We start from the raw sequence: 27,616 nt of genomic DNA, 5'->3' as shown, positions 1-27,616 counted from the left end.
GATTGTCTGAAAGTGACAGTACGTGGAATCGGTCGGGAAGCTAATTGATACGTTTATTTGATTAAAATACGTATACTTTAAATTTTCGGATTTTCGCGGTCGAGTGTGATAAATAAGATTCCAGTTTCGTTGTTAATTCAGTGCATTTTGTTTAAAGTGAACAACAGGATTTCCGGAAAGCGCTGAGAAACGTGAGTGGACATTTGCAAAACATCGCTATGTTGCGTCAACTCCAAATGACGTAGTGTTTTAAGGGGTGATTTGTGTATTGGGATTCGATTAAGGAATTTGTTTGGTTTGTACGTATTTTATTTGTGGGAATGGGCCCCTGCGCTAGATAGCCAAAAAAAAACAAGGTGCGAAACATGATTCTTCTACCGGAGGTTAGTTTTTTTGTTTCAATAATGAAGGAGGTCCTATAACGTCATGATTCGAATTCCCGGACGCTTCGAAACCCGGACACTTCAACTTGTTTTATCAATTATTTGGATATACCTAAGTTCGCAGTATGAATGTCAAAACTGTGTTATTTGATGAATTCTAACATCAACTTTCAATTAAAATTTGTTTGAACGCTGTAGTTAATGCCAAAACAATTAAATAAAATAAAATTATAAGTTTACCAAAAATGCGAAACATTTCAACGGAAATATTTCATAGCCGTCCGAAGCACCGGGAAGACAAAGCAGAAATTTATGTTTTTGATTTTCTTGAATTCTAGCCATTTTTATATAACCTATCGATTGTTTTGATGTTAACAGCTTATTTGAGACCTAAAGAATGCCATTCACTAACAATTCAGTCCAAATTTGTGCAATTCATTAGCAAAAACGAGTGTCCGGAATTCGAAGCAAAAGTGTCCGGATTTCGAATCAGCTTTTAACAGTGTCCGGAGGGCTTTTGTTAATTTGATTTGGTTAACCGCGGTGGATTTTCTTGAAATAATTCGAACTGTCAAAAATCCACCAAAGCATCTACCGGTGGATACTTTTCTACCACAGTTTTTTGTGCGATCAATGTGGTGGATGCTTTGGTGGATTTTTGACAGTTCGAATTATTTCAAGAAAATCCACCGCGGTTAACCAAATCAAATTAACAAAAGCCCTCGGGATTCGAAGCACAACAAGTCATTTTAATTTTCAAATTCTGATGAAAAATTGTTAGAAAATACATATTTTGCATGCATTGTCTTAAAACTGACTGTTTATACTAAATCCTGATAATATTTCTACATTTCCAACTTATTACATGATTTTTTGCCAGCAATAACAAAAATAATATGGTACTAAGTGTCCGGATTTCGAATCATGACGTTATTTACAAAAGAAATAGCTTAAAACTAACTTACAAACTACATAAAAAGCGAATCAATGCAGCTGAAGTTTTTTTAATTGCATCAATTATATTATTGGACATTTCATCCAAAGTGTCAACCTCGGCTTGATGAAGTAACTGTTCACTGGTGCTAAGCCAGGGAGAATGTTTCAGAATCATTTTGAAATGGCCGCTAGGTGCCCAATTGTGTTTTTTTTTTTTTTTTTTTTTTTTTTTTATCCACTATCCACTGCGACCAGGAATTAGATCTATTGCGGACTTGCAATTCTTTTTATAGAATCACAAAGGCTTCTTCTGTTATTAGGCTGATGGGACACGCACACACGCTATTGTTGAGCGACTGTGTCGAGCGATCCACTGCCGTAACTTCGCCGCCGAAGAGGTTTGAATGTTTTTTCAATCCTCTTTGGCTCTGCCTTTTTCCACTCTGTACTGTCCAAATGTATCGCTAGAACCGAAGTGCACATTTTACGTTTACTTATACCCAGCTAGCCCTTAAGTTCTGGTTTCTGGAAAACTCGTCCCTTCAAAGCACTTTTTGCGATCGGGCCGTGGAGCTCTGTAGGGCAATTATACAGAGAACAGTTGGTCCTTATACATGTGAAGAGTACAGGGGAAAGGGTGTGCCAAGCCATGTGGGCTTGAAACCACGATCTTCCGCTCGTAAAGCGAAACCTGTAACCATTAGACCACAGGAGCTCGGCCCAATTGTGTTAGAAATGACGGTCCTTGTATTTGAATATGGGAACTCAGGAAAACTCTTTTTTAAAGCAATATAATGATTCTTTATGATAAAAGTATTGATTGATTAGGTGTACAAATTATGTCTAGAATGTTGTTAAAATAAAAACTGTTCGAAATATTTGCAATCGAGATAAGTACGGTATTCGATTCAGCAGGAAATTTGTACACCTAAAATATATAGTTTTCATATGTTAGGTTTTGCCTTCCTCGCCTCACTGAGCCAAGGCTATAAAATCACTCGAAAATTGAACTTCTTAAATATACCTTCTAGATATACCTTCACGTATACATATCGACTCAGAATCAAATTCTGAGCAAATGTCTGTGGGGTTGTGTGTAGACATGATTTTTTTCCACACGATTTTCTCAGAACTGGCTGAACCGATGTTGGCCGGGTCAGCCTTGTTCGGTTCGTTTTTGGGTCCCATAAGACCCTATTAAAATTTATTCTGTTTAGTTAAGTATTTAAAAAGTTATGCCAAGAAAAAGATATTTGTATCTACATAAAAGGGTGATTTTTTGCATAACCTCAAAAGGCCGGGTCTTTTTGTTTACACTCAGAAAAAGGTACTGGCAAAATTCATAAGAACGTCTTATGACCTTTCGACATCAGGATTTTATTCGGATGTCATAAGATTTTCTTATGGCTGGGAGGGGAAATTTGACAAAGCCGTCAATTAAGATTTCCATTGAGTTATCTTATGACATTCATAGATGGAATTGTGTACAGAATATATGGCAATGCTCATGGAGATTATATTAATAAACATTGTTTTTTATACCCATTTTTTCTTATTTTTATTAATTGAATGAAAACAAAAATTTATTTTAATTTTAAACGTATATATTTTTAAATTATCGTAATATAACCAAAACTTAATTTCCTTCCACTGCTCGTCGTCCCGTTGGTTTCCGCAGCCTCCGGTTTAATCGTCTTTTGCTGGTGATTCCGCATGTTCTGCCGGATGGCCACCACCTTCGGCATGACCGCGTCAATCAAACTTAAACCTTCGACCGCTGCTCGGAACTGTCCTCACCGATGCTATTCTCCGGATCCTTCTGGAGGATGCTGGGGAGGGCCGCCGGCGGAACCAACGGCCATTGATATTACCTAAAATACCAAAACAAAATATTCAACTTCGAACCAAAACCCGCGGTAAAACTCATAGCGGCGGCGGCAGCTTTGTGAAGTAGTTACCGAACTACGAAGCGATTTGGAGTAGCGAGCGTTTAAAATTGTCTGCTCGATCCGTCCTTTCGCCATCTTGAAATGTCAAAAAATTTCACACTAGCATCATACGCGAAAACCATTGAAAAATTACAGATGAATTTCATAAGAATTTCTTATGAAGTCCATAGTCTATCAACAGTGGACCAAATACATAAGTAAAGTTTAGTTATAACCTTATGAATTTATAGTGATGGTCATAATATTGTCTATGAAAATCGCGAGAGCCTAGTGGATACTCAAATCAGTCTTATGAAAATCTTACATTCTTTTTCCTCAGTGTACGTGCGAGAGTCGCGCCAGATGCGAAACGCCCGGTTGTCACATTGCTTCAAATGAGAGTCTGCATGTTTTCTGGAAAAGTCTGTATCAGATATATATTTTTTTCATAAACTTTTTTTCATTATTACTTTGTAAATGTGAGGAAGGCACCAACAACCTAATGGTGGATTAAGAAACGTTTTTTTTAAGAAAATTAACAAAATGTATGAAAATTGAGACATTTAGTATGGGAGGTGTCAAATCTCTCACCAACAAAAAGCAGCCTTGGACTTTCGCTTGATTTGTCTATTTTGTTCTGAATCCTCTGAAGTTTTTGGGAGTTACAGTCATCCCACATATACGGAACGGTTTACGGATCGCCCAATTTAAAATAAAAAATCATGGAAAAACGATAGTTAAACATAATTATTTGCCTTTACCTTCATGTGAAAGCTTTTCTCGGGATCTTTCGATTGATGTTTTGACCGATTGTTATTTTTTACGTTTTATATAATTTTTTAAAGAAAAATATTGACCCTTGAAATCCACAAATTCAGAGTTCATATCTGGAGTTTTTTTTAAAAAGGTTCAATAAACCAAATTTCCAGTTTTTGCTTTTTGGGTGTTTTTGTAACCACCTTGAGTCAGGGGTGTTAAAAAAAACACCCAAAAAGTAAAATCTAAAAATTTGATTTAATGGACCTTTTGAAAAAACTCCAGATGTTTTTAACAAAATAATAAAAAAACCTAATGACACACACTGAAATCAATGAAATTCAAGCTTAGTGATGATCTGATAAAATAATATTGAAATGAAGTTTTTTGTTCACAAAGTACTGCTTTTACTAGTGAAATAACAGCAAGAGAATGTCCAAATGAAGGTCCTAAAAATAGTAAAGTAAAAAGTAAATCTTTCCCTGTTCCTGAGGGGAACACCCTTGAAGAGTATCGGGGCCGGCATTTACAAAGCGGATTCAGTGGCAGTTCATTCTCAACTTAATGTTAACATGTTAAGGTTAATGTTAACATTCCATAGGTCGCCTCCCTAAGGTGTCGTGATAAGGTCCAGTTTGTGACGATACACTACCTTCCCTTTACTAAGCAATCGATTCCAGAAGGGAAAAGATCACCAGTTGTGTTGGTCCGAGCCGGGATTTGAACCCCGATCTACCGCTTACGAGGCGGAAGCGTTACCACTGGGCTACGTGGCTCGGTCCCTAAAAATAGTAGGGTCGCTCGAAAAGCTACATTTGGCATGCTGTTGACAAATTATCATAAAAGTGTTCCGAATTTTTGGGTGTTCAATTCAATATTTCAATATGACTCAAGATATGACTCCACTGATAATTGAAACTTTTGATTATCTAAGCTTCGGATAATCTAATACTGTACCTACTTTTTCAATGCACTAGCACTAAATTACTAATGGAGATATTTTGTTAATGTGAACTAATAAGAGGATTTTTCTGTAGATCTTTTCTTTAGTTTTCTGGGATCTAGGGATCCAGAATCATCATTGGCAGTCATTGCTCTAAAAATGAATGACACAATAATTGAATTATTCACAACTTTAATTAGGTTTTACGCCGACTCGATTTGGAGGTTAGAAAGGAGTGCGGCCGTCGATTGTGTTCGGGGAAATTCGTCGACAATCGACGAAGACCATGTAAACAGTGCACACGAGCTGCACGGTGTAAAACCTGATTAGACATCTCGTTGATATCGTGTTTTGTCTTGATTCCTTAACATCATGGTGCCTTTAGTGCTGAAAATGTCAGGGGTCATGACGCGAAAATCGGTGAAGCTGACACGAATTTTTCATCTCCATTCACCAAATCACAAAACCGTGACATAAACAAACCCGACTCAGTCGTGAGTGCCCGAGCTCACTGAGCAGCTGCACTGTGTGGCAGAAGTCGACCAACGCTCATTCGACGTTGCACGCACACACATAAAGAAACAAGTTTTTACACAAAAAGTTTGTATTTATGCGTGGAAATGTCATTTTGAACATAAACAACGAATATTTTGAGTGTTTTGCACAATCTAGAACCATTCAATTTTTTAAAAATAGTCAAAATTGTGGATTTTACGAGTCCGTCATATCGACGCCAACATTTCAAAAAGCATCATGTACAAACCATGCGTTTTGAGAAAAACGCATTTGAATGTAGAGCTTCCATTTTCAATTCCCGTTTTAATATAAAAGCAAAATAAAATGTTCTAATAATAACAAATGATGAAAAACGTTGCTTTTATTGATACTTTATCATCCAAATTAAATAAAACATCATTTCCGTAATTTTATTTGAGTAAAACAAACATAACTCCTTTTGAAATCACCAACGTCGATATCACCCTGCTGTCACTGAGGGGGGCGCTTTGTTATGATTCGTTTTTCTTCGCCGAATGTACATGGCGCTTTGTTCATGTTGCTTTTTTTTTCGTCACGAGGTTCATGTAGTCTTTTGTTTGACAGGTTGACAGGGTTATATAAACAGGGACTGCTGATGGCAGAGATTTTGTTTATGTTACTTTATTTAAAATCATGATTAAACAGACTTTACTGAAGTAACTTTTGCTCATATTTGGTGGAAAGGTAGCTTATTAGGAGTACTTTCAGAATATGCAATAACCCAGAAAGTGTCAAAATGTACATGATGCCTTTTGAAATGTTACCGTCGATATGACATGAATTGAGTGAGTGTAGCTCATTTTTTCATGTCTCTCATTCTCCAGCAGCCGACCGGCACGAGTCAGGTGGCAGTGGTTGAACAGACACAGTACACTCAAAGTAAAAGTATCCTTTTTTCAAGTTCACCCGTCGTCACCCTTTAAAAGGGTATCGAAAATGTACTGATTTTGACATACCCTTTTAAAAGGGTGACGCCGGGTGAACTTATGAAAAGGATAGAAAGTATCCTTTTTGAGGATTGAAAGTACCCTTTTGAGGTATACTTCTGATTTTGAGTGTAGACTTACAGTCAAAAACAAGCAGTGAACTGATTTTTTGGCTTGCTTCATGTGTACGCTGGGTTGGAAACTTTTTGCAGGCCTGGTGCCGTTACTTTGGCCAATGCAGCAAAAGTGTATTCTAGTAAGCTCATTCGCCGCCAGATGGGTCTTATGTAGGCAAAAACAAACCCACCAAACGGTGGCAAGAAAATTATACGCAACCTGTACAGCTGCAAGCGAGTTGCTTCTCAGGCACTGAATGTGTGAATGTGACTGGCGAGAAAGAGACGCAAGAGAGAAATGGAAAAATCGCGGCGGACATTTTGAAGGCAAAAGTAAATTTGAAGGAAATTTTGCTGCGTTCAATGCATAGTGAATATAAGCCAAAACTGGAATAACTAATCGTAAATCGATGCCGGAAAGTGCAGAGTACGAATGGTGCATGTTATTTCGGCTGCAGGTGTTGTAATTAGGATGAAATCTTGAACGTAAAAAAACCCATTGGAGGCTGCCCGTCGCGGATCCAGTCGACGACGCAGAGGTTTTTTTCGGATCGTCTCTACTCGCGCCCTGTTCCACTGTATGTGTATAGTGAGTGTTACAAGGTATTCTTCTACCAGCGCAATCAATCAAATTGTGAAGAAGAAAAGACTTGAGGACAAGCCAGCATAAAAGGGCACCGAGTCTGAATTGAACGAGTTCCAGCAGGGCGGACCTCCGACCGGAAGGAACTTGCAGTGAGCAGTGGTGTTGTGTCTATTGTTTTGCACAACAGGCAGTGTCCGCAAAGGTGATTATTTTCGAACGTGAGGCAATTAATCAAATTACATACATAAAAAAATATGCTCACGTCCCGAGCTTGAGCTGCCAAAAGGCAAGAGAGATGGATGGTATGGTGGTGGTATTCACAAACACAAAACACTCGACGGTTGCTCTCGCTCTGGTCGAATGCTATTGGGCTTCGTGCAGCACATTTTTTTTTATTCTTTTCTCTTTTCTCAAGTGGCTCCTCTGCGACGGACGTGACGAGCTTTGGTAGTTGTGCGATGTATGTGTGAGTAGCGAGTATGAGTGAGAAGCATTTTGCGTGATACCGAAGCGACTCCATCTCGCGGCTCGCTATTTTGCGCTGCTTTGATGTGTGAACGCGCCAACTGTGGGCAAGCGGGACGTGGGAAGAGAAAAAGTGAGACAGAGAGAGAGGAACACCAGCAGCGCGAGAAAAAGAGGAAAAACAACAACAGCAAGAAAAACAAGCATTATTATTGGGGATGGGGACGCTTTGTGGAAAAGAATAAAGGATGACAAAAATGTATGCTCGTATCGTACCGTCGTATGTAGCGAGAGCTGGTTTATGCGAATGCGAAAATATGTATGAGGACATGTACGCAGATTCATGTGTGTGTTTGTATGACCGGAGGGTAGGGCGCGTATGTATGTATGTGTGTATGTTTGTTTGTGAGTATGCACGAAAGACTGCGTAGGGTATTGTTTGGACGAGAATGAAATGCATTCAGATCAATAGTGGCAGGGAAAACGAAGAAAGCTGGTGTGAATGATAGCCACTACGTACCAAAATGAAACCTGTACCTGTAACTGTCACTGTCTCTTGCAACTACTGCCGCTCGCGATGCGAATAAGTTTTTTTTTTCGTATTCGTTTTGTGACAGCACACTTTGTTAATCTTTTTCGTTGTCATTTTAAGTATGGTTTTTTTGTGAAAGTTGTTTAATTTAACGATTTTTAAAAACGTAATCGACTTCAAGTGGTAAAGGATATTCCAATGTATTTTCTGAAATAATATTTTTTGTAGTTTGATGAGCTATGTACTCATTACTAGGGACCTACATAGGGAAATGAAATGTTCTGGGATAAATTGCAAACACCCTAAGTCATTCAAATTTAAGGTTGAAAAACTTGTAGTTTTTCTTTGGTGCTGGCACTTTTCTTGCACCGAACAAGCACAGACATAACAAAAACTATCAGATTATTATCAACAAAAGTTCAACAATACTAGTGATTGCTATAAGTCTCGTTTTTTTTGCCAACATTATTTTAGATTGATTCCGACCTTGTTCTTGCATGATCTTGTTGCTCGATTGGAACCCTGAGAGTTACATTTCGCCTCTCCATATAGGCTCTCTACTCATTACGAATCTTTAAAAAACTTGTTGTGGCATTAATAAGTTCATAACATGTAAAAGGACAAGTCAAAAGTATTTGAATATAATTATAAAGACAGACAAAACTAAAAGAGTTGCATTGCTATCATAAGCACTATTCTCTCATTATAAACCATAATATTAAAAAATAAAATGGTGCTTATAGCAAAAGCTTATTCGTAATCTGTTGCATTATGAATATTTCGAATATGTTCAAGAACCCAAATCTAAATTTGGTTAGGCCAAGGAATATTACAGGGCACATTGTAGACAAAAAAAGGATAAATTTGTAAATCCGAAATGCCGAATATTTTCATTATTATTTTTTGCATAGGTTCGATGTTTGTTGGCAACAGTCAAATATGTTCTGCATTATCTCAATTTAAAAAAAAAAAAAAACAATTTGCAATCATAAAACCAGTTTGAATGGGGTTGGTGCCCAAAACTTTTTACAGTTTGTTCGGCTCCCGTCTTTTTTTCAATTCAAAATAATGTGGTTCTTGGGACTTTAAACCCCATTCTTTCATATTTAAATTGAACATTAAACCTGCCAACTCAGCCTATTTACTAACAGAATTCATTTCATTGTTTCAGGATTCGTTCTTGATGGGTGATTACTTGCCCATATGAGACCCTTGGTACTGTATCGGACCAGCGTAGACACCGCACGGATGAACTGTCGCCGCCGACAGCGCGTCACCTAAGGAAGGACAGCCCGTCTTCGACACATCACTCGTGAGTTCGTTTCAATCTAATACTTAGCAACCAACATGGATCCAGTAGGGCCATGGTCCTACACGTATAACCGCCAGCCGGGCACGGCAAGTGGTGAGTTCCACCACCATCTGGCTACAGCGGCCGCGGCCGGTGGTATTGGGCTTGCAGCTCACAACACAACCGTAGGAGTGCCATCAACTACGTCCCAACTGCTACTGCAGGCAGCTCATACGACGTCTCTCGGGACCTCGTCGGGACCGTTTAATCCGCCTGGGTTTCTGTCTCCTCCGGGAGTCAGCTACGATGCAGTGTTTACGCCGTTGTTTCACCCTGCTGCGAACCCAAAGCCAGCCCATTACAGCTCCACCATCAACCAGCACCGAGTGTTGGCCCAAGCTCAAGCCCAAGCGGCTGTGAAGCAGGCCAGTGAATCTGAAGTTCTGCGAGACAATTACGCTACACACACGTTGGCGGCTCAAGCTGCCAATTTCTTTGAACAGCAACAACAACAACAGCAGCAACAACAACAGCAACAGCAGCAAGCTTCAAACACCAGCGCAGCAAGTAGTGGCAACTCCTCGACGAGCGGATCATGGCAAGGAAACAACCAATTGCCAAGCCCGTTCGGGATTATGCCCCACGAAAATGTCGTACAGTCGAGCCCTGTAACTTCGGCATCGTCGAAAACCACCACTTCTACCTATGAGAATTTCAACGCACATTTCACCAATCTGAACCAACAACTCAACTCGCAGCTGGCCAGTAAGGCATCAGCTCGTTCTGCATCACCAGCGGTGAACACGGGAAGCACCAACACTGGCTCATCCAAGGCCACCACCAACTACTTTGCTTCGTCAAACTCCAGCAGCAACCCGCAGCAGTACGGAGGTGTAAATGAATCTCTATCCAACTATTCCAACCAACAGCAGCAACAGACCAGCAAACAACAGCTGGATTACGGTAGTGCTAGTAAGTCATTGTCGTCCACTTCCGGTACAGGAGGCTCTAGTTCGTCTTCGCTCCAGCAGACCTCTTCATCATCTTGCATTGTTGCTACCCCGGTGTCTGGTTCAATCAGTTCCTCCCCTTCTTCCCAACCATCACCCTCTTCCTCTGTAACGGCTAGTGCGAAAGATTACAAGTATCAATCGCGCATTATACCATCCCAAACGCCCCTTGTAAACTCTTCAATAGTGTATGCGTCTCGCAACCACAATACTGTGGCCGACCCAAAGACCCGGCTATTGTCACCCGGTCTGCAGGTTCAGCATCAAAACCAACAGGTGCAACATCTCCTGTCCCAGCATCAGCAACACCAGCATCAACAGCAAAACCATCTGCTGCAGATGAACAGTTTCATCGTACCTCCGTCTACGGCGTCACCCCCGATTGGGCTAAACAGTAGTAAAATTGTACATAAAACCTCGTCCCAATCAAAAGCGATAGGAGGGGAGGTGGAGGCGGAGGTAACACCCCGACGGCCATCATCAAATCCGATGGTCAGCACATAGTGATCAGTCATCAACCCCAGTCATCGCCGATCAGTTATTCAATCACTGACAACGGAGGACGGACGAGTAACTCGTCCAATTCTTCGTCCTCATCTTCAGCTACAGTTACAAAGCTGAATAGTCCGATTAATCGTGTCAATAATGGTAGTAGTAGTAACATTTCTAGGAGTAACAGTAACAGTAGTAGTAATCAACAACAACAACAACAACAACAGCAGCAACAACAACAACAGCAGCAGCAGCAGCAATATCAACAAAACAGTGCCTCTAGTAGCTATAGATCTAGTTATAATCAGTTGAATGTATCTGGTAGCAGCACTGACACCGTCGAGTACGGTCGAGTAAAGCGCGAGTCCCAACCGCACCAACAAACGGCGCAACCACAATCCCAACAGTATTCAAACGGTCCGATTGCATCGTTACCTCGCCATCATATGCCACCTTCATCGCCGGCCGCTTCCGATTATAGCAATTCTTCGGTTCCGTTATCCTCCCGACGCGCATCCTCTCCGGCTCATTCTCACTCTCAAATGTCCCCCATTGGCCATGTGTTGAGTCCGGCCTATCCCATGTATAACAGTCCCATGGGTAGTAGCACTCTTTCGTCCCCACAGCACCACTCTTCCCAACAACAACAGCAGCAGCAGCAACAACAATCGACGACGTCGTCACGGTCACCGTCGACAACTTTGTCACGGCAACCTTCTCAAACGCAACAGCAACAGCAGGTTGCCTATCCATCGGTCATAACCCGTGCCCAGCAACCGGCCCCGCAACAGCAACAGCATCAGCCTCACATACCCCCAATACAAGTGCCCACGCTCAGTCACTGGGATGGTAGGAGTACAAACGAACGGTCACAGCCACAAGAACGTAGCAGTGATCCGATGACAATAGTGAAAAACTTACAACAACCGAGTATCATCTCGCCGCCACCCCGGAACGCACCGTTCCGGTAACTCCCGAAAAGACTGAATCCAAATCGAGGCGAAAAAAGTCGGACACACCAACCCGTATCGTTCCGGCAGCCAGTGTGGCCAACGGGGAGTTTAGTGCAAATTCTTCGACCATGACATCGTCGTCAACGAGCGCCAGCAGCACGGGCTCGAGTACGGCGACAAAAGAGCAACCGCAAAGCAGCGGCGGAAATACGCTGGATTTCGACCGATGGAACTTGGCTCCTCCACCTGCTGGTACAACAAAAATGTTTGGCAACAGTAACTTTATGGCCCAAACCCCTTCCACTTCCTTCATCCCACCACCGCATCCCATTTATTATCCCACCTTCCATGGTCCCATCCCACTGATACCTAACGAGATTATGAACACCACCCTGGCGGCGGCTGCCAGTGGTAATTTTGAGGTTCCAACCTACACCACTCTGCTAAGTGCAAGCGATAACGCCAACGTGGCCACCGCCGGTAGTGAAGCTGGTCGCAGCGAAGACGAACGGCCTTCCGGTAGTGCCGAGACGAACAGTAATAAGGTTGTAGTCCCGAATATAGAGGAAGAACTTGGATTTCTTGCAGAAAACTCGAAGCAACAGCCGCAATCGCAACCCCAGCAACAGCAAGGTGCTTCCACGGATGGTGCTGGTAGTGGAAATAACGGAGTTTCCGCAACGCCGCCGGCTAAAAAGTTTAATGTTCCGGCAAAGGACAGCAAAGGCTTCATGGGCAGCTATCTCAAGTTTTTGCAGGGCGAACGAGACACTTCGCCACCCCCGGCCACCAGAAGTAACCGCAAAACCACCTGGACAAGGCCAGCCGGTAATGCCTCGAATGCGGCAAAGAATACCGCTTCCGGCGCAGCTGCCAATAAGCAACAAACAGCGGCCGCAGCTGCTGCTGCTGCCAATCAGCAAACGCAGGCACAACAGCAGCAAACAACCGCGCCGACGCCCCAAGCCCAGGCCGCCCAAGCAATGACCCATGATGTTAGTAACGGTATGTTACACGCAGAACAATACATGTCTAATTTCCATATTCCAACTCAGCAGCAAAAGCAACAGGATCAACTACAGCAATCACAACAACAACAACAACAACACCAGCTTCAGCAACAACCCGATCCCCGATACTCGTCCTACGCCGCCGCGGTCACAAAGGATAACCGAAAGCGCAAATACGACGTTGGTGAAGGTAATAACTTATCATATGACAGTGGCACTAGCGACGCTAGCAGCTACAACTCAATTCGCAATAGCAATACAGCGGTCGCAGTGGCGACCCTTGCTGCGGCAGAACTTCAATTGCAAGTAGAACGCAATCAAAAGAAAATGCAGACTGCGCAACAACAGTTGCAACAACAGTCGCAACAACACCACCAACACCAGCTGCAAATACAAGCGCAACAGCAGCAATCGATAGCGAAAGCTACGAAAGATCTTTACACGGGATCAACCCGATCACCGACCACTTCCCAGCATTTGTCATCGCCGTCGGCGGCAAGCACGTCGACGTCGGCATCCGTAGCTTCCTCAGCTTCGTCTCAGCACCAGCAATCTCAGCTTAGCCAGCAGCATCAAGCGAGTCAACAGCAACAGCAGAGCATAATTATGACTCCAACGGCTCAACATTTGCTCAGTTCCGCTGCTGCCGCTCTGAATCCCAGTAGTCTTCCGGTGACCCATCCCTCCCATCCCCACCATCAGCAGTTGCAGCAGCAGATGATGCAACAGTCGTACTATCATCATGCTGCCCAGGCGGCCCAACAGCAAGACGAGGGTGCATTCAGTTTGTTTGATCTTCATCTCCGGCGACAAAGGTGGTAACTTTTCTCCCTCCGCTCGACCCCCCCACCCACTCATCACCGTTCCCCATTCCCATCATCATCATCATCATCGTCATAGCCCATTGCCCAGACAGCAGATCGTGCCATTATAACTTTGATTGTCATGTCCAACCTCCCTCTTTCTCCGTGATCCGTTTGTACAAAGGTGGATTACAAAAAAAAATTAGAGCGAACGAAGAGTACTGATTTGTTTTTAGTTGTGCTGTAGTTGTGTATCCTTCAAAAGGAAGATCAAGATTTATATCCTAAATTAAGAGCATAATAAGAAGACGCTGGCCAGGGTGCTACCAGATCGTGTATTTTCTCTTATCTCGTGTGACTCGAACGTTTTGTACGGCATTCGCCAGACTCTGAAGAAAACAATAAGGAAAACTCCCTAGGACTCAAAGGACTAGTAGTTGTGTGAATTCTCTACGAGCAGGTCTACGCTGGAACGTTACTGCAGCGACTTCGGAACACGGCACATGATATGCAAAGCAGGGTTGAAAACTTAGCAAATATTACCAGTGCCCCAAGCGTAACACAGTATTCAACTGAGATCTACATAATACTTGGTTTTGTTTCTCCCCCAAAAAAAAGTTATGATTTACCGCCAAAACCAAATCTGTCTAACATTTTAATTTTTAACCATTTTTAGTGAAGTTCGAATCAACTTTCGTGCATTTCATATGCTGAGTACGATTTGACTCAAATTACGGTCGGTTTAGTGTAGCTTATTTTTGATGGATAAAAAAAATTGGCAATCTCACAAACAAACAAAACAAAACGCTTAATGACAAAACACACACACATAATACTCGTGAAATCTAGCGGGTGGTCTCTGTGATATGAAACTCTAGGTTTGCACTTAGACTCGAAATCAAAAAAAAAAAAAAATGAGATGAAATGTATTGACCAAGAACGAGAAAACGACACGACGAGGACGAATACGACGACGACGATTTATGACCCAAACTCTCACACACACACACACGAAGGCACAAATAAGAAGCAAAATCTAGCTGTTGCAATGCTACTGTTACTGTTATGATCAATCGGTATGAATTACCTTGGAAAGGGGTTATTATTTTTGGCAACAAAAACAATAATCGAGTGGCATTCACGCAAGTGAGATAAAACACACAAACACACAATTTGTACATAGTTTGTACCATACTAAAGCATATGATAAAGAAAGAAAAAAAAAACAAACAACAAAATATTACTCTCATACACGAAGGGATAATGTTAATAGCAGTAGAAGAGCGTTATTTTATGATTAATTTAAATTTCATTTCTGTTGTTCAGTTGATGGAAGCAAGAAAATATTTCTAGTACGTAAAATCTACTTTGTATAAAAACAAAAATCACAAGATAGCAAACCGACTATAGCATTTCACAGTGAAAGTAAATTTGTTATATTGAAGGGAATGTGGACACTAAAAACGCAAACGCAAGCAGATACAAAACAAACAAAAGAACACACAACAGATATTGTAATAAGTTAATTTAGAAACCGTAAGAAGCCCACACACACACACACACACACACACAAGCTGTGCTAAAGGTGGATCGTTCTCGCGTGACTTGTAGTGCGACGACCAATCTGTTTTTTTGTTTGTTTGCAGAGCCTCTCTTACAATCTGAGACGTGAGTAGCAGTCCGCTCCATCACGTGTTTCGAGTGCAATGGAAAAGAATGTTACTCATCACAGCTTTAAAAAAAAGGTTCATTTCGCTTCGTCAGGCGGCAGGATTACAACATAGGTTACATATAGGCAGACCAGAATGAATTAATACTAAAACACTAGCATTTGCGTTTGAAAAGTCCAAGTCAAGTGAGAAAAAAGTGGAAAGAAAAAATAATACAGAATATAAAATACTTTATTACCGAAGATCATTGTTTGTTTTTTTATTCCATAATTGCACTTTTATATTCCTTTTCAGGTTTTCGCTTTAGTATTAAGGAAAAAAAGAGAGTAGCACAGAGGTAGCACCCAAGCCATGGCACTTGTTCAATTTGTAAAACGAAAATAGCATTGTCAATGAAATTGAAAACCAAAAAAAAAAAAACAACGTACGAGAAAGCACATGTACACATAGCTAAAAACAACATTGTAACACTTCGAATCTACTGGTGGCAAACCATTAACGAGAGCGAGAGACGGTACACATTTTTTCCACTGTGAAAAAACGTTGTACGGTTTTACGATAAACCTTTCAACTTGCCACGTTTCAATTTCATTCAATGTTAAAAAAAAAACTCTATTACCGCACGAGAGCTGATTGAAATTTGCCGATTGTGCCAATTTTTGAAAATTTCACTTTCCAAAAAGATCAAACAAACTAGAATGCCTCTGTCTGCATCTTTTTTTTTCTCTGCGTGCTTGGCGTTTTCTGAAGAAAATAAATCCGAACGGCCGCCGCCAACTGGAATGCGGTCTCCCCACAAGGTTACGGGATTGGATCGGTCTGGCTGCTGGTTGAGATGAGGCTCGGATGCTGCGGAGGAAGAAGGAACGAGTGCTGCTCGATGTGGTCGTGTGATTGTTTGAAGATCAACATATTGGTGGTGGTAGTGACTCGTCCCTGTGTGTTCATTTAAGAAAATTTACTCAATTTTAATGTTGACGAGAAAAAAGTATAAGTGTAAAATTAAAATCAACATCTTCTGATCAAGTAAAAATTTGATGGGGATGTTGATACCATCGAAACTAGCAAGAATCTCAATTTTGGTGCTAATCGGGAATATCCTCTTCTATTTGACACCACCCCAAAGTTAAAAATAAAATTGTCTTTGGAACGGCAAGTCGTACAAGTCGGGCCAGGACTCATTTTAAACAAAATTGCGCAAAAAAATGTTTAGTTTTAAATTATGAGCATATTTTAATTTAAGCATTGACATCACCATCGTGTTCCTGAGAAATGTTTACATATTTGTTGGGTTCAATGATTCATTGTTGAATGACAGAGATTATCAATTAGGTACCTAGAAATATGTCATTTTTATCAAAAGCAAGGTCGCTCGTCGGTACAAACAGGTAGGATTTTGCTCCACTACGAGCCAAGACGCGCACTCGCTATGTAATTTTAAGGTAATTATTAAACTTTATTACAATCAAAAATCAATAACTCATGAACCAAAAATAATACATTGATCGAAATTTAAAATTCATACAAAATTTTCTCAGGAACACGGTGATAATGTCAAAACTTAATTTCCCGAGCAGATGGAAATAACTGGAAAAGTTCTAATTTGGTATTGTCAGGAGGTCAGGTTCTGGGAGCTTTAACCTTCTTGGTCATTTGCTTTCCATAACAGAGATTTATAAGAAAAATAACTCATTTTGGTATCAAAAATTATGACACGAATTTCGATAGCAGAGAAAAAAAATGTTCCCGATGACTCAGTATTGATGAGATGTTTTTTTTTGTGCTAGTAAATAACTGATTTTGATATTATTTTCTTATTATAAAGCTAATTATATAATTTTAATATTATTGCTTTGTTCCAATAACAAAATACATATTTTCATATTTTCAAATGCTGAATAAAATCAGTAAACATTTGCTGACAAATTTTGTTCAAGATTTGAATTAAAAAAAGTTAAAATTTAACAGATACCAGGCAAAACATGTGTGCAAATAACCAACATGTTTGAAAGTGCTAGGGAGTCATCCATAAACCACGCGGACACCTTAGTAGGGTTAGATTTCCAAAAAAAGTGTCCACGTGATTTGTGGATGGTCCCTAGCTATAAAAAAAAATATGTTAGGAATACAAAGAGACGAGTTGTTCCTTTTAATTCCGCTATATATTTTAATATCTTGACAGATACGTATTTCGTCTACTACTTGCAGACTTCATCAGTGTTCTGTTCTCGACGCATCTGTCAAGATATTAAAATATGTAAAAAAACAGTCATTGCCCGAACTGTTCATTGTTTGAACTTCTGTCAAAATTTTGTCACCCGCGTTCAAACAGCAACTTTCTTTTGATTCCGTTTTGTGCAGATGTTCGAACACAAACCCAAGTTCACGCGAGTTTCGAACTTGAGTTTGAACTCTGGTGACAACAATTGTTTGGTTTGCACGGTTTTCTAAGCTAAAAAGGATTTTTCTGTCTCAAAAATTACATAAATTTCAATAAAATAACTAATTCGAGAACGCCAAGGCAATGCTGTAGAGCGAATAATTTGATTTGAACTAATTATCGGCTGTAAATGCGCATGTCTTGCTTAAACCGTTTGTTTAAGGCAAATGTTTAAACACGGGTTCAAACAGTTGTTCAGTGAAACCGACGAACCCTGTTTCAAACAGAACAGTGTTCAAGATCAAACACGAATGAAGGTTCAAAAGCAAACCGAGTTTCCCAGTTCTAAAATCAAAAAAGTCACAAAAAAGTGTGTACACCGAACTATCGTTGGATAAGTTATCAAAAGTCCTTACCGATGAGCCAAAAGGATTGAAGATCTGAAAACCCTATCGAAAGAAATGAGTATTGAAGCTTGTTAAACATGTTAAGGGAATGATGCAATTCTGGATGAAGATATTGTGAGGAAGGCACCAATTACCTAAAGGTGGATTATGCAATGTTTTTAAACTTTATATTCAATCCAAATTATTTTTTTAAGCAGTCATGCATGCAAATATGCAGCACGATGTCTATATGGAGTTCGGAGACTAGACTTATGGTGATTTGTCAACATATAAATTTGTTTATGTTAATTTTTCGAAAGGTGTACAAACTTTTTTTGCACCTTTTTTGATTTGTGTATTTGTTATAGAACTTTTTAAAGAAATAATCTTTTCATGAGCTTTTTGTAGAAAAATGTTTGGGATGAGTATCTGAACGAAACGTAGTACTAGGTTTCTGTCAACATTAAATTTTTTGATGTTTCATCACAATATGTGCATAGTGCCCAAGGGATGTAAATACTTTTTTACAAACTATATAGCGGAATTAAAAGGAACAACTCGTCTCTTTGTATTCATAGTAATTCATTCTGATAAAACGTTCAACCAAACCACAATTAAAATATTGTGTTATGTAAAAGAGGTTCGGATGGCTTACAGGAGGATAATTAAAAAACGTGTGTTACGTTTAGAGCGGTTGTTAAAAGACTAAGATTTATTGTAAACAAAGTAAACAGGAACATCTGCTGACAGTTCTGTTGGCGCAGTAGCGCGCAAAAGTAATGGGGCAGTGGTTGCCATCTCAACACCCCTGCTCAACCACAGCACCGTCCAAGCCCGATCTTCGTGCACAACTCCCTGAAGGAAGTCGCCGGAAGGCCCTTGGTCATCATGTCGGCCTGCTGTGCCGAAGAACGCACGAACTTTAGCTCCAACACTCCCTCGTTGATCAAATCTCGCAAGAAATGAAACTTCGTGTCGATGTGCTTGAGCCTCCCGTGATCACGCGCATCCTCGGCAATCCGAATTGTTGATTGATTGTCCTCGTGCAGGGAAATCGGCCCGTCCGGCTTCAACCCCAAGTCGCGGAGCACCCGCACCATCCAGAGAGTATGGCACGCGGCGGTACACAGCGCTGCAAGTTCAGCTTCCGTCGAGGACAACGAAACGGTTGGTTGTTTCCGGGTAATCCAGTTCACCGTGCAACCGTACAGTTTGAAGATGCACCCTGTCACCGATCGTCGATCGACCAGGTCATTCGCCCAGTCAGCGTCACAGAAGACTTCCAGCAACGGCGCCTCCTTCTCGATCCGATAGACAAGCCCGACATCCAGCGTTCCTTTGATATACCTGAGCACCCGTTTAAGGTGGATCCAATGCTCATCATTCGGGCATGCCTGGAACTGGCTAAAGTAGTTTACTGCAGCAGACAGGTCCGGCCTCGTGGTGAGTGCCGCGTACATCAAACAGCCAATGAGTTCTCTGTACGGTTTGGTGGTACGCTGCGCTTCAACTCCCTTCTCCAGTCGCAAACGATTCTCCATCGGCGTCGACGTCGGTTTGCACTCCATCATGCCGAACCGTTGCAGCAAACTCTCGAAATATCGCCGCTGACTGATTCGCATGACCCCTGGCTGCCGATCGATGGTCAATCCAAGAAACTGTCCCACCTCGCCGGCGTCCGTCATCTCGAATTCTCCGTTTAAGCACTTTTTCACGACCTTCACCAGCTTCAGCGACGACCCAACAACCAAAATGTCATCAACATACAGTACTACGATGATCTGCTCTCTTCCGGTTCCTCGTACGTACAGGCACTGGTCGTTAGGACTACGGACGAACTTCAGCTTCTGGATGAACTCGTCGAAACGCTCGTTCCACGCCCTCGACGCTTGTTTGAGCCCGTACAGCGAACGATGCAGTCGGCAAACGAGGTCCTTCCCCTGCTGAAACCCGTCAGGCTGCGTCATATAGATTTCTTCGTGCAGGATCCCGTTCAAAAACGCCGTCTTCACGTCCATCTGGTGAACGTGCATCTCTTGCCGATGTGCCAGTGCCAACACCAGTCGCAGCGTGTCCAGCTTCGCCACCGGGGAGTACGTTTCCGTGTAGTCGAATCCCACCTTCTGGCTAAAGCCTCTAGCCACCAGTCTCGCCTTGTATTTGTCGGCCACAACTCCGTCACCGCGTTTCACACGAAACACCCACTTGCAGGTGACCGGCGTGCGACCAGCGGGGAGCTTCGTCAAGGTCCAAGTTTTATTGCGCCCCAACGAATCGATCTCCTCGTCAATGGCAGATTTCCATCTGCACCAGTCGTCCCGTTTCATCAGCTCAGCAATCGTTTGTGGAATGTTGTCAAGGAAACTTGTAGCACACAAGGCGAAACCAGCGTAATCCATATCGTAATCACGATGCCAGGATGGAGCTGTACGATCCCTCGGCGGTCTACCTGGATCAGCGTCGGCACCGACTTCAGGATCTTCTCCGACAGGCCCTTCTTTTGCGGCGGGAACTCCTCCCGCGTTCAGTTCTTCTTGATCGCCGTCAGCTTCTTCGTCGTCGTCGAAACTGCCGAACTCTTCATCGGACGTCACTTCTTCTTCTCCCTCGCGCTCGGCCGGCGCGACTGGGGCGACAGGTTCTTCAGCTTCGTCAGGAATCGGGTACACCACGAACTGCTCCACTTCATGCTGGTCGTTCTTCTTCACGGTCGTTTTGGTTTCGACAAAATCCACATCTCGAGCAGTGACAATTCGTTTGTTGACCGGATCCCAGACCAGATACCCATTCGCAGCGTAACCGACCAGGAAACCACGCCAAGACTTCGGGTCCAGCTTCTTTCGGAGTTCCTTCGGCACATGTACAAACGTTTCGCACCCAAAACTCGCAGCTTCGAAACGTCCGGCTTTTTCTTCTCCCAAAGTTCGAACGGTGTTTGTTTGTAAACAACTGCGCTGGTCGGACTCCTGTTCAGCAAATATGCCGCCGTTCGCACCGCTTGCCCCCAGAAACGCTTGTCCAGTCCCGAATCCAGCAGCATTGTCCTGGCCTTTTCGACCAGTGTCCGGTTCATGCGCTCGCTTGTCCCGTTCTGTTCCGGTGTGTACGGAACGGTGAACTCGATCTGGATCCCCTTCGTACGGCAAAACTGCTTGAAACGCCGGCCGGTGTACTCGCCACCGTTATCGCACCGCAAACGGGAAACCTTCGTCTGGAACTTCGCCGTGGCCAGCGCCTCGTACTGCTCGAAACAGCCCAGCACTTCGTCCTTCGATCGCATCAGGAACACGACGGTAAAGTGACTCCAATCGTCTTCGATGCACGACTGGCAGACAATCGTTTGGTCGACTCCTTTGTCGACTGTCAGTGTCAGCCCTGACACCATGTCGTTTCGCGCGAGATCTGTCAAACTTCTCTCGTTGAGGTGGCCAAATCGACGGTGGCACAACACAGAATCACTCTGAACGCGGCCACAAGACAACAGCGACTTCTCGCAATCGAAAGGACGAAAATCCAGCTCGTACAGCTTATCACGCCGAGCACCACACACAACAATTTCGTCGCCGCGGTAAATCAGCGCTTTACCACCGTCGAAAACAACCCGCATCCCGGCTTTCTCGATCCGTACCACGGAAAACAAGTTGTAGCGCAGTTGCGGAACAAAAAGAACATCTTTCACAGTGCACTCGACGGACCGGCCACCCACAACAGAAAACATCTTCACAGTGCCAGCGTGTTCGGCCACAATAAACTCCCCGTCCTTGGCCACAGCAATCTCGATCGGTTTGGACAGCTTGTGCAGCTCGACAAACAACTCTTTCTCTCGTGACAGATGGTCCGACGCCCCGGAGTCAAGGAACCACTTTACCCGCCGCTGCACTTTCTGCGGCTCGCCGCCGCTCACGCCCACAAAACAAACACTGTTTCGCTCACTCGTGCCAGCAACGTTTGCTTTTGCACCGTGTTGTTTTTGGTTGTACTGTTGTTTTCTCTTCTTTTTCTCCGTGCAGTCTACACTCTTGTGGCCTTCCTTTTTGCAGCTGAAGCAGCGGATCTTCTTCTGCATCTTCATTCCGGAGAAAGCAGCAGCCTCGTTCCCGGCGGTGAGCGAATCGACGCCCAAACCCTTCTGCTTCGTCTCCTCGTCTAGCAGCCGACATTTGACGAATTCCATCGACAGGTTCTCCTCCGCCATGGTCTCAATCGACGTCACCACGGTAGCAAACGCCGAACCGAGCGTCAGCAGGAGGTGACAAACCGCGTCAATGTCGTCCATTACGGCCCCGGTTCCACGGAACTCACGCACCAGCTTGTCGAAGCGCAAGAAGTGATCCGTCAAACGGCCACCGTCGAATCGCATGCTCAGGATTTGCCGCTGGAGATGCATACGGCTCGCGACGCTCTTCCGTTCGAACACATTCTTGAGCGTCGTCCAGATTTCCTTCGGCGACTGCTTGTCCTGAACGTACTCGAGCTGGGAATCGTGAATGCGCTCGATCAACAAACGCTTGCACTTCCGCCTTCTCTTCAGCTGTTCCTTCCGCCTCTTCTCCTTGTCCGCCGAAACCGTCGTCGAATCTTCCGTCTTCGGAATCAGCTCAGGAAGCTCTCCAACCTCGTGTAGAATGCAGTCGTCCAGCTCGTACTCCTCCAGGAGTACCAGAACTCGATACTTCCACGCGGCAAAGTTCCTGCCGTCAAACAGCGCGACATGGTAGCGATCCTCGCGCACAACCGCGTCCTCCGACATCCCGACAAGTTTACTAAGAAACGACAACCCGGATTAGCAACGGGCTGGGCCCATAACCTAAAAGAGGTTCGGATGGCTTACAGGAGGATAATTAAAAAACGTGTGTTACGTTTAGAGCGGTTGTTAAAAGACTAAGATTTATTGTAAACAAAGTAAACAGGAACATCTGCTGACAGTTCTGTTGGCGCAGTAGCGCGCAAAAGTAATGGGGCAGTGGTTGCCATCTCAACATTATGCACAACATTTTCGATCAAACTGTCAGATTCTTTTAATTATAGATGTACCAATAATTAAAAGAATATTCCAATATTGATAATTAAAAAATATTTTATCACTTTTAGAAAAAGTTTTGGTACAAAGACTACATTGCATTGCCAAAATAATGTACTTGACAAAATTGGTCCAAATTTTGCAATAGTTCCGACCGTATTTAGCAAAATTAAAAAAAAAACTAAATTTTACCATAGTTAAAGTGAAATTCAACAATAAAAAATAACAACAAATTAGATTATGACTGATGGGTGTTTTTTTTTCAACGGTACACTTCAACCAGAGCTTTTGCACCAAGATTTTCGTTACAGACATTTTAGTATCTTCAAAATTACGGAAACTATCGATATGATTTTTACTTCATCCCCTACTATCTTCACTATCTTACTATCTTCAAAATTATTCACAACATAGTTTGACTATTTTTACAATCAAATTGTTTCAGGATTGGGTCCGTAAATTTGCCAATTTTGGAATAAGAAGACGACAACTTCCTTGGTTGCTGTGCACCCTTAAGTTGGAATACCACACGAAAAAAGCGTTTAGACTATGTGTTTGGGATATTATTATTTTTTATTCTCATTCCTGATAACAAAATAAGATATTCAAACAAGACTTGCTATTGAAATGATCGCCGTTTTGTTATTCCCACCTGTCCGGTGGTAAACACACTTTTGTTATTCCCAGGGCCATATTTCAACCGACATCAACTTTGAAAAATGTTTGCATTAGTGGACAACAAAATGTAAAATCGGAATTTGGAAAAAAATATATTTGAGAAAACTTATTTTTTAAGTACTTATGTTACTTTTAGATTTTTGTGCTCTATGGCAGATGGAAGAAGTTATCTCGCAGCGATTTTTTTTCTAAAATCATCGAATCCGCAAGATAACATCAAGTCATATGCAACCTGAGGTTATCTGAAAGATTCAGGACAGATTTTGTAAGATAACTTTCTGCAAATTAACTTCAGCGCGTCTTTTGTAAGATAGCTCTCTGCAAGATAACTTCAGCTCGAGCTCTGGACGATAACTTTTTACAAAATAACTTCAGGTCAAATTTTGTATAACTTTTTGTATAACTTGAGCTCGATTTTTGCAAAATAAATTCTTGCCAGATATCTTCAGGTTTATTTCTGCAAGATAAATTCAGGACCGTTTTTGTAAGATAACATTCTGCAAGATAACTTCATCTCGATTTCTACAAGATAACTTTTTATAAGATCACTTCAGCTTGATTTTTGTAAGATATCTTTCTGAAATGTAACTCCAGTTCAGTTTTTGAAAGGTTGTGTTATATTTTTATTTTCAATTTTGTTCAATTATTTGCCATAACTCAAGTTATCTTGCTAGGAAGAATGTTTAGAACGGAATTAATCTTGTTGTGTTTTTAAAAAAAAGCTTTTCAAACCCTTTCAAATTAATTACATGCCTCATTAAATTTGTATTTTTTTTTGTCCAATACATAGAGAATGCTTAAATTTTCCCCATTACCTTGCTCTTTGATTTCCACGTATAATATTGTGTCTGTGTTTATGTCTTTTATTTATGATATTTAATAAACAACCTAAAGTCGGCCAAACAGGAAACGATCCGCTGAATGTTCCCCAGCGACGCCAGACGTCAAACAGGAAGGCCAAGTCCAAAGCTTCCAACATTCAGCAGTTGATGGATCGGGGCCAAATGGACGAACCGGCCGATTTCGGATCCGATTCCGATGCTGATCCCGTCTGGACACCACAGGAAAAAGTATGTCCTAAGCAATAGTTGTGTGTTTTTTGTTGTTTGGTGTTTTCAAAGAACGACCGTTGTTTTGATGTTGCCACCCCGTTTTGCAGGAGGATGACGACGATGAGCAAGATATGATGGGAGACTCAAAATCAAAAAAGCCCAAAAATATTATTGGAAGTCCACGTGGCAAGCAGCAACGTCCACGCTCGAATATCCTGTCAGGTGTGTACATGCAAGCAGACCATTTCCTACACCTTCACTCACACTATTTAATTAATTTTATTTTCAATTACATGAGCTCAACACATATCATACCTGTATCTCACTCGGCGTAACAGTTCGCCATGTTTTTGTGTGCCACGTGTTCATTATTTGTATAAACTCAGTAAATCTCTCTTAATCTCTTAAACGCTCTTTTTCACGCATCAAGCTCGATCGATTGTTTATTCAAAATACAAACATTTTTCCCATCTCTTCTCATCCCATCGCGCCATGCAACACCTCCAAACCCTTGCATTGAAACATGGACAACTAATTAATCCGAAATGTTGTCGCATTGTCGCACCTCTCAAAACGCCAAAATCAATGGTAATTGCTCTTTACTTCTTAATATGTGCATCATTTGTAAATATGAGATTGTTGTGCATCAACTTCACGATAGTCATGCTTCGATTTAACTCTGCACGTACCGCTTGACTGTATCTTGTTCGTTTTAGTGGCCGCTGCCGGGGCTGGCATTGCAGATTTCGACTACGGAACCGACGACAATGTGGCGGCGACCGCCACCACTGCCACGTCCAACGTCGCAGCCCAGAATCTTACAAATCCCCAACAAATCCAGCAACAGCAGCAGCAGCAGCAGCAAGTTATGCATCAGCAACAACAGCAGGTGTACCAACAGCAGCAGCAACAACAGCAATTGTACCAGCACACCGCCGCCATCGCCAGTAATCAGATTATGCAGAACCAGTACCAGGACATGCAACAGCAGCAGCAGCAGCAGTACAGCGCGGGAAACATTGTGCAGCAACAACAGCAGCAGCAACCTTCGCAGCAACAATCCCAGCAGCAAACAACTTCCAACAGTGATGATTTCCAGGTTGGTTGAGTCGTCTCAGGGCTTTTAATATGATTTTGCTAAAATCACTTTTGTTTTCTTTAAAAGACTGGCGATTTTGTTGTGATACGTTCGGAGCTGGTCCAGGATTACCCTTCGATTTGGCGCGTGGACGGTAAAACGCTGCTGCAAAAGTACGAGCCGTTTGATCAGAACGGAAAAACGCTGCACCGAAATGTGTCCACGGTACGTATGCAATAAGCTACCGAAAGTTAACTTCACATAACTGACCATTGTTCTTTAGTACGCGGCCTGGAACACAGAGAGCAAGAAGCTGTACGTGAAAATTCCGGTTCGCTTCCGCGTGCACAACCACATGGAGTCGGTGGTCGAATTTATGCGCAACGAAATGTCGATCGACGATACCGAGCAGTTCCTGGAAAAGTCCATGAACGAAACGAAGATTTATCAGGACGTGTTCGAGGTTTACATCCAAACGCTGATCTCGCAGGCTCTCGATTCCAACTTCCTGAAGGAAATTTTCCAAGAGCAAGGTAACAAACTGTCTTGAAGTTTAGTTTAGCCACCACCTTGAACCGCACTTTACCCCTTTTCCAGACGACTACTTCCTGTCTCGCGTGCAAACCATCGACAGCCTCACCGACGATCGCAAGCGGCGATTGATCCAGATAACGCCGTGGTCCCGGAACATGATTACGTCGATTGCGACCTTCCCCGCGTACGACATCATGACCGAGCTGGGCCACACGAACATGAACCATCCGGTTTGCGTGGCGTGCCACCAGCCGGGAATATCGGTACGGATCGTGCTGCAGGGTCAAACGTACAACACGGCCACGTTGGCGCCGTGCCAGGTGCAGGACGCGCGCATCCAGTACGAGAAGAACTTTTTGCTTTGCCGCATCTGTTCGTCGCGGTTCGAGCTGCTGCACAAGATTTGCCACCAGAAGTACATGATGTTTGTTGAGTGCGCCAAGCGCGTCAATCAGCAGATTTCGAACGACTCGTCCAAAGCGGCGACCATCATCCTGAACGAGCTGTTGGCCGATGAACACTGGCTGACCATGGTAAAAGAAAACCGCAGTCTCTCAACTACATTAGATTTGATGCTACAGAAAACCCTATTTTCATACTCGTTACAGCTCTTCAAGGAAGTCCGCGGAATATGGGCGGAGATCGAAAACATGGAAAGGCAGTACCGTTTCCAGGTGGCGTCCCAATGAGAAAAGGGTAAAGCGGCAATAAAAGCAACATAACGTCAGAAAAAAAGCATCCAAGATGATCATTTATCGCAAGCAGACTAAACTGCTAGACAGGAGTAAAAATTGCTAGTAACAGGAGTAAAAATTATTAAACTTATCTATTAGGAAGTGAGAGACTACGTCTATACTGCCGTTCTACGCATAATTGTCCCATGTTCAAAAAAGTGCAACTGAGAAAAACGCGATTGAAATTTTTTGATCGATTTCTGTGTTTCTACGCATAATTGTCTCGTGGGTTCCTATTCGCCCTATGTATCCCTAATCGCCCCAGTTTGCAGTTTATCACCCTTATTTGTGATCCTCTTGCTATACAACAGGTAAACAAGGCATAATGCTTAGTAAAACTAATGATTCCGTGTAAGAAAATACTTGGTGGGACAATTATGAGTAGAAGTTCAACGATGGGACAAACAGACTTGGTGT

The 27,616-nt window shown here is 42.6% G+C and overlaps 1 protein-coding gene across 6 annotated transcripts; it reads left to right on the top strand.

Moving 5' to 3' along the window:
* Window positions 1-27,290, top strand: LOC6040538 (ras-interacting protein RIP3). Of its 6 annotated transcripts, none has more exons than XM_038256775.1 (11): window positions 1-191; window positions 9,280-10,371; window positions 12,425-12,849; window positions 12,910-13,054; window positions 24,696-24,871; window positions 24,961-25,075; window positions 25,570-25,952; window positions 26,019-26,156; window positions 26,215-26,464; window positions 26,529-26,998; window positions 27,074-27,208. In XM_038256775.1, the coding sequence occupies exons 2-11, from the start codon at window positions 9,456-9,458 to the stop codon at window positions 27,152-27,154; spliced, it is 3,099 nt and encodes a 1,032-aa protein (XP_038112703.1). In that variant the 5' UTR covers window positions 1-191; window positions 9,280-9,455; the 3' UTR covers window positions 27,155-27,208. The 6 variants fall into 6 exon arrangements, with proteins under 6 accessions (XP_038112703.1, XP_038112704.1, XP_038112705.1 ...); XM_038256776.1 differs by lacking the exon at window positions 1-191 and adding an exon at window positions 6,802-7,313 and having other exon boundaries at window positions 27,074-27,290; XM_038256777.1 differs by lacking the exon at window positions 1-191 and adding an exon at window positions 6,802-7,313 and having other exon boundaries at window positions 12,913-13,054.
* Window positions 27,291-27,616: the final 326 nt, after the last annotated feature.

This window comes from Culex quinquefasciatus, chromosome 2 (assembly GCF_015732765.1).
Source record: "Culex quinquefasciatus strain JHB chromosome 2, VPISU_Cqui_1.0_pri_paternal, whole genome shotgun sequence".
NCBI lineage: Eukaryota > Metazoa > Arthropoda > Insecta > Diptera > Culicidae > Culex > Culex quinquefasciatus.
Note: the sequence above shows the minus strand (reverse complement) of the source record. Positions and strands in the feature narration are given on the sequence as shown.

Excerpts from the sequence above, each read along its gene's own strand:
- LOC6040538 (XM_038256776.1), top strand. The coding sequence starts at position 9,456 with ATGGATCCAGTAGGGCCATGGTCCTACACGTATAACCGCCAGCCGGGC. Across the intron at positions 24,872-24,960 it reads TCTGGACACCACAGGAAAAA|GAGGATGACGACGATGAGCA; the intron begins GTATGTCCTAAG and ends CCCGTTTTGCAG. Across the intron at positions 25,076-25,569 it reads ACGCTCGAATATCCTGTCAG|TGGCCGCTGCCGGGGCTGGC; the intron begins GTGTGTACATGC and ends TGTTCGTTTTAG.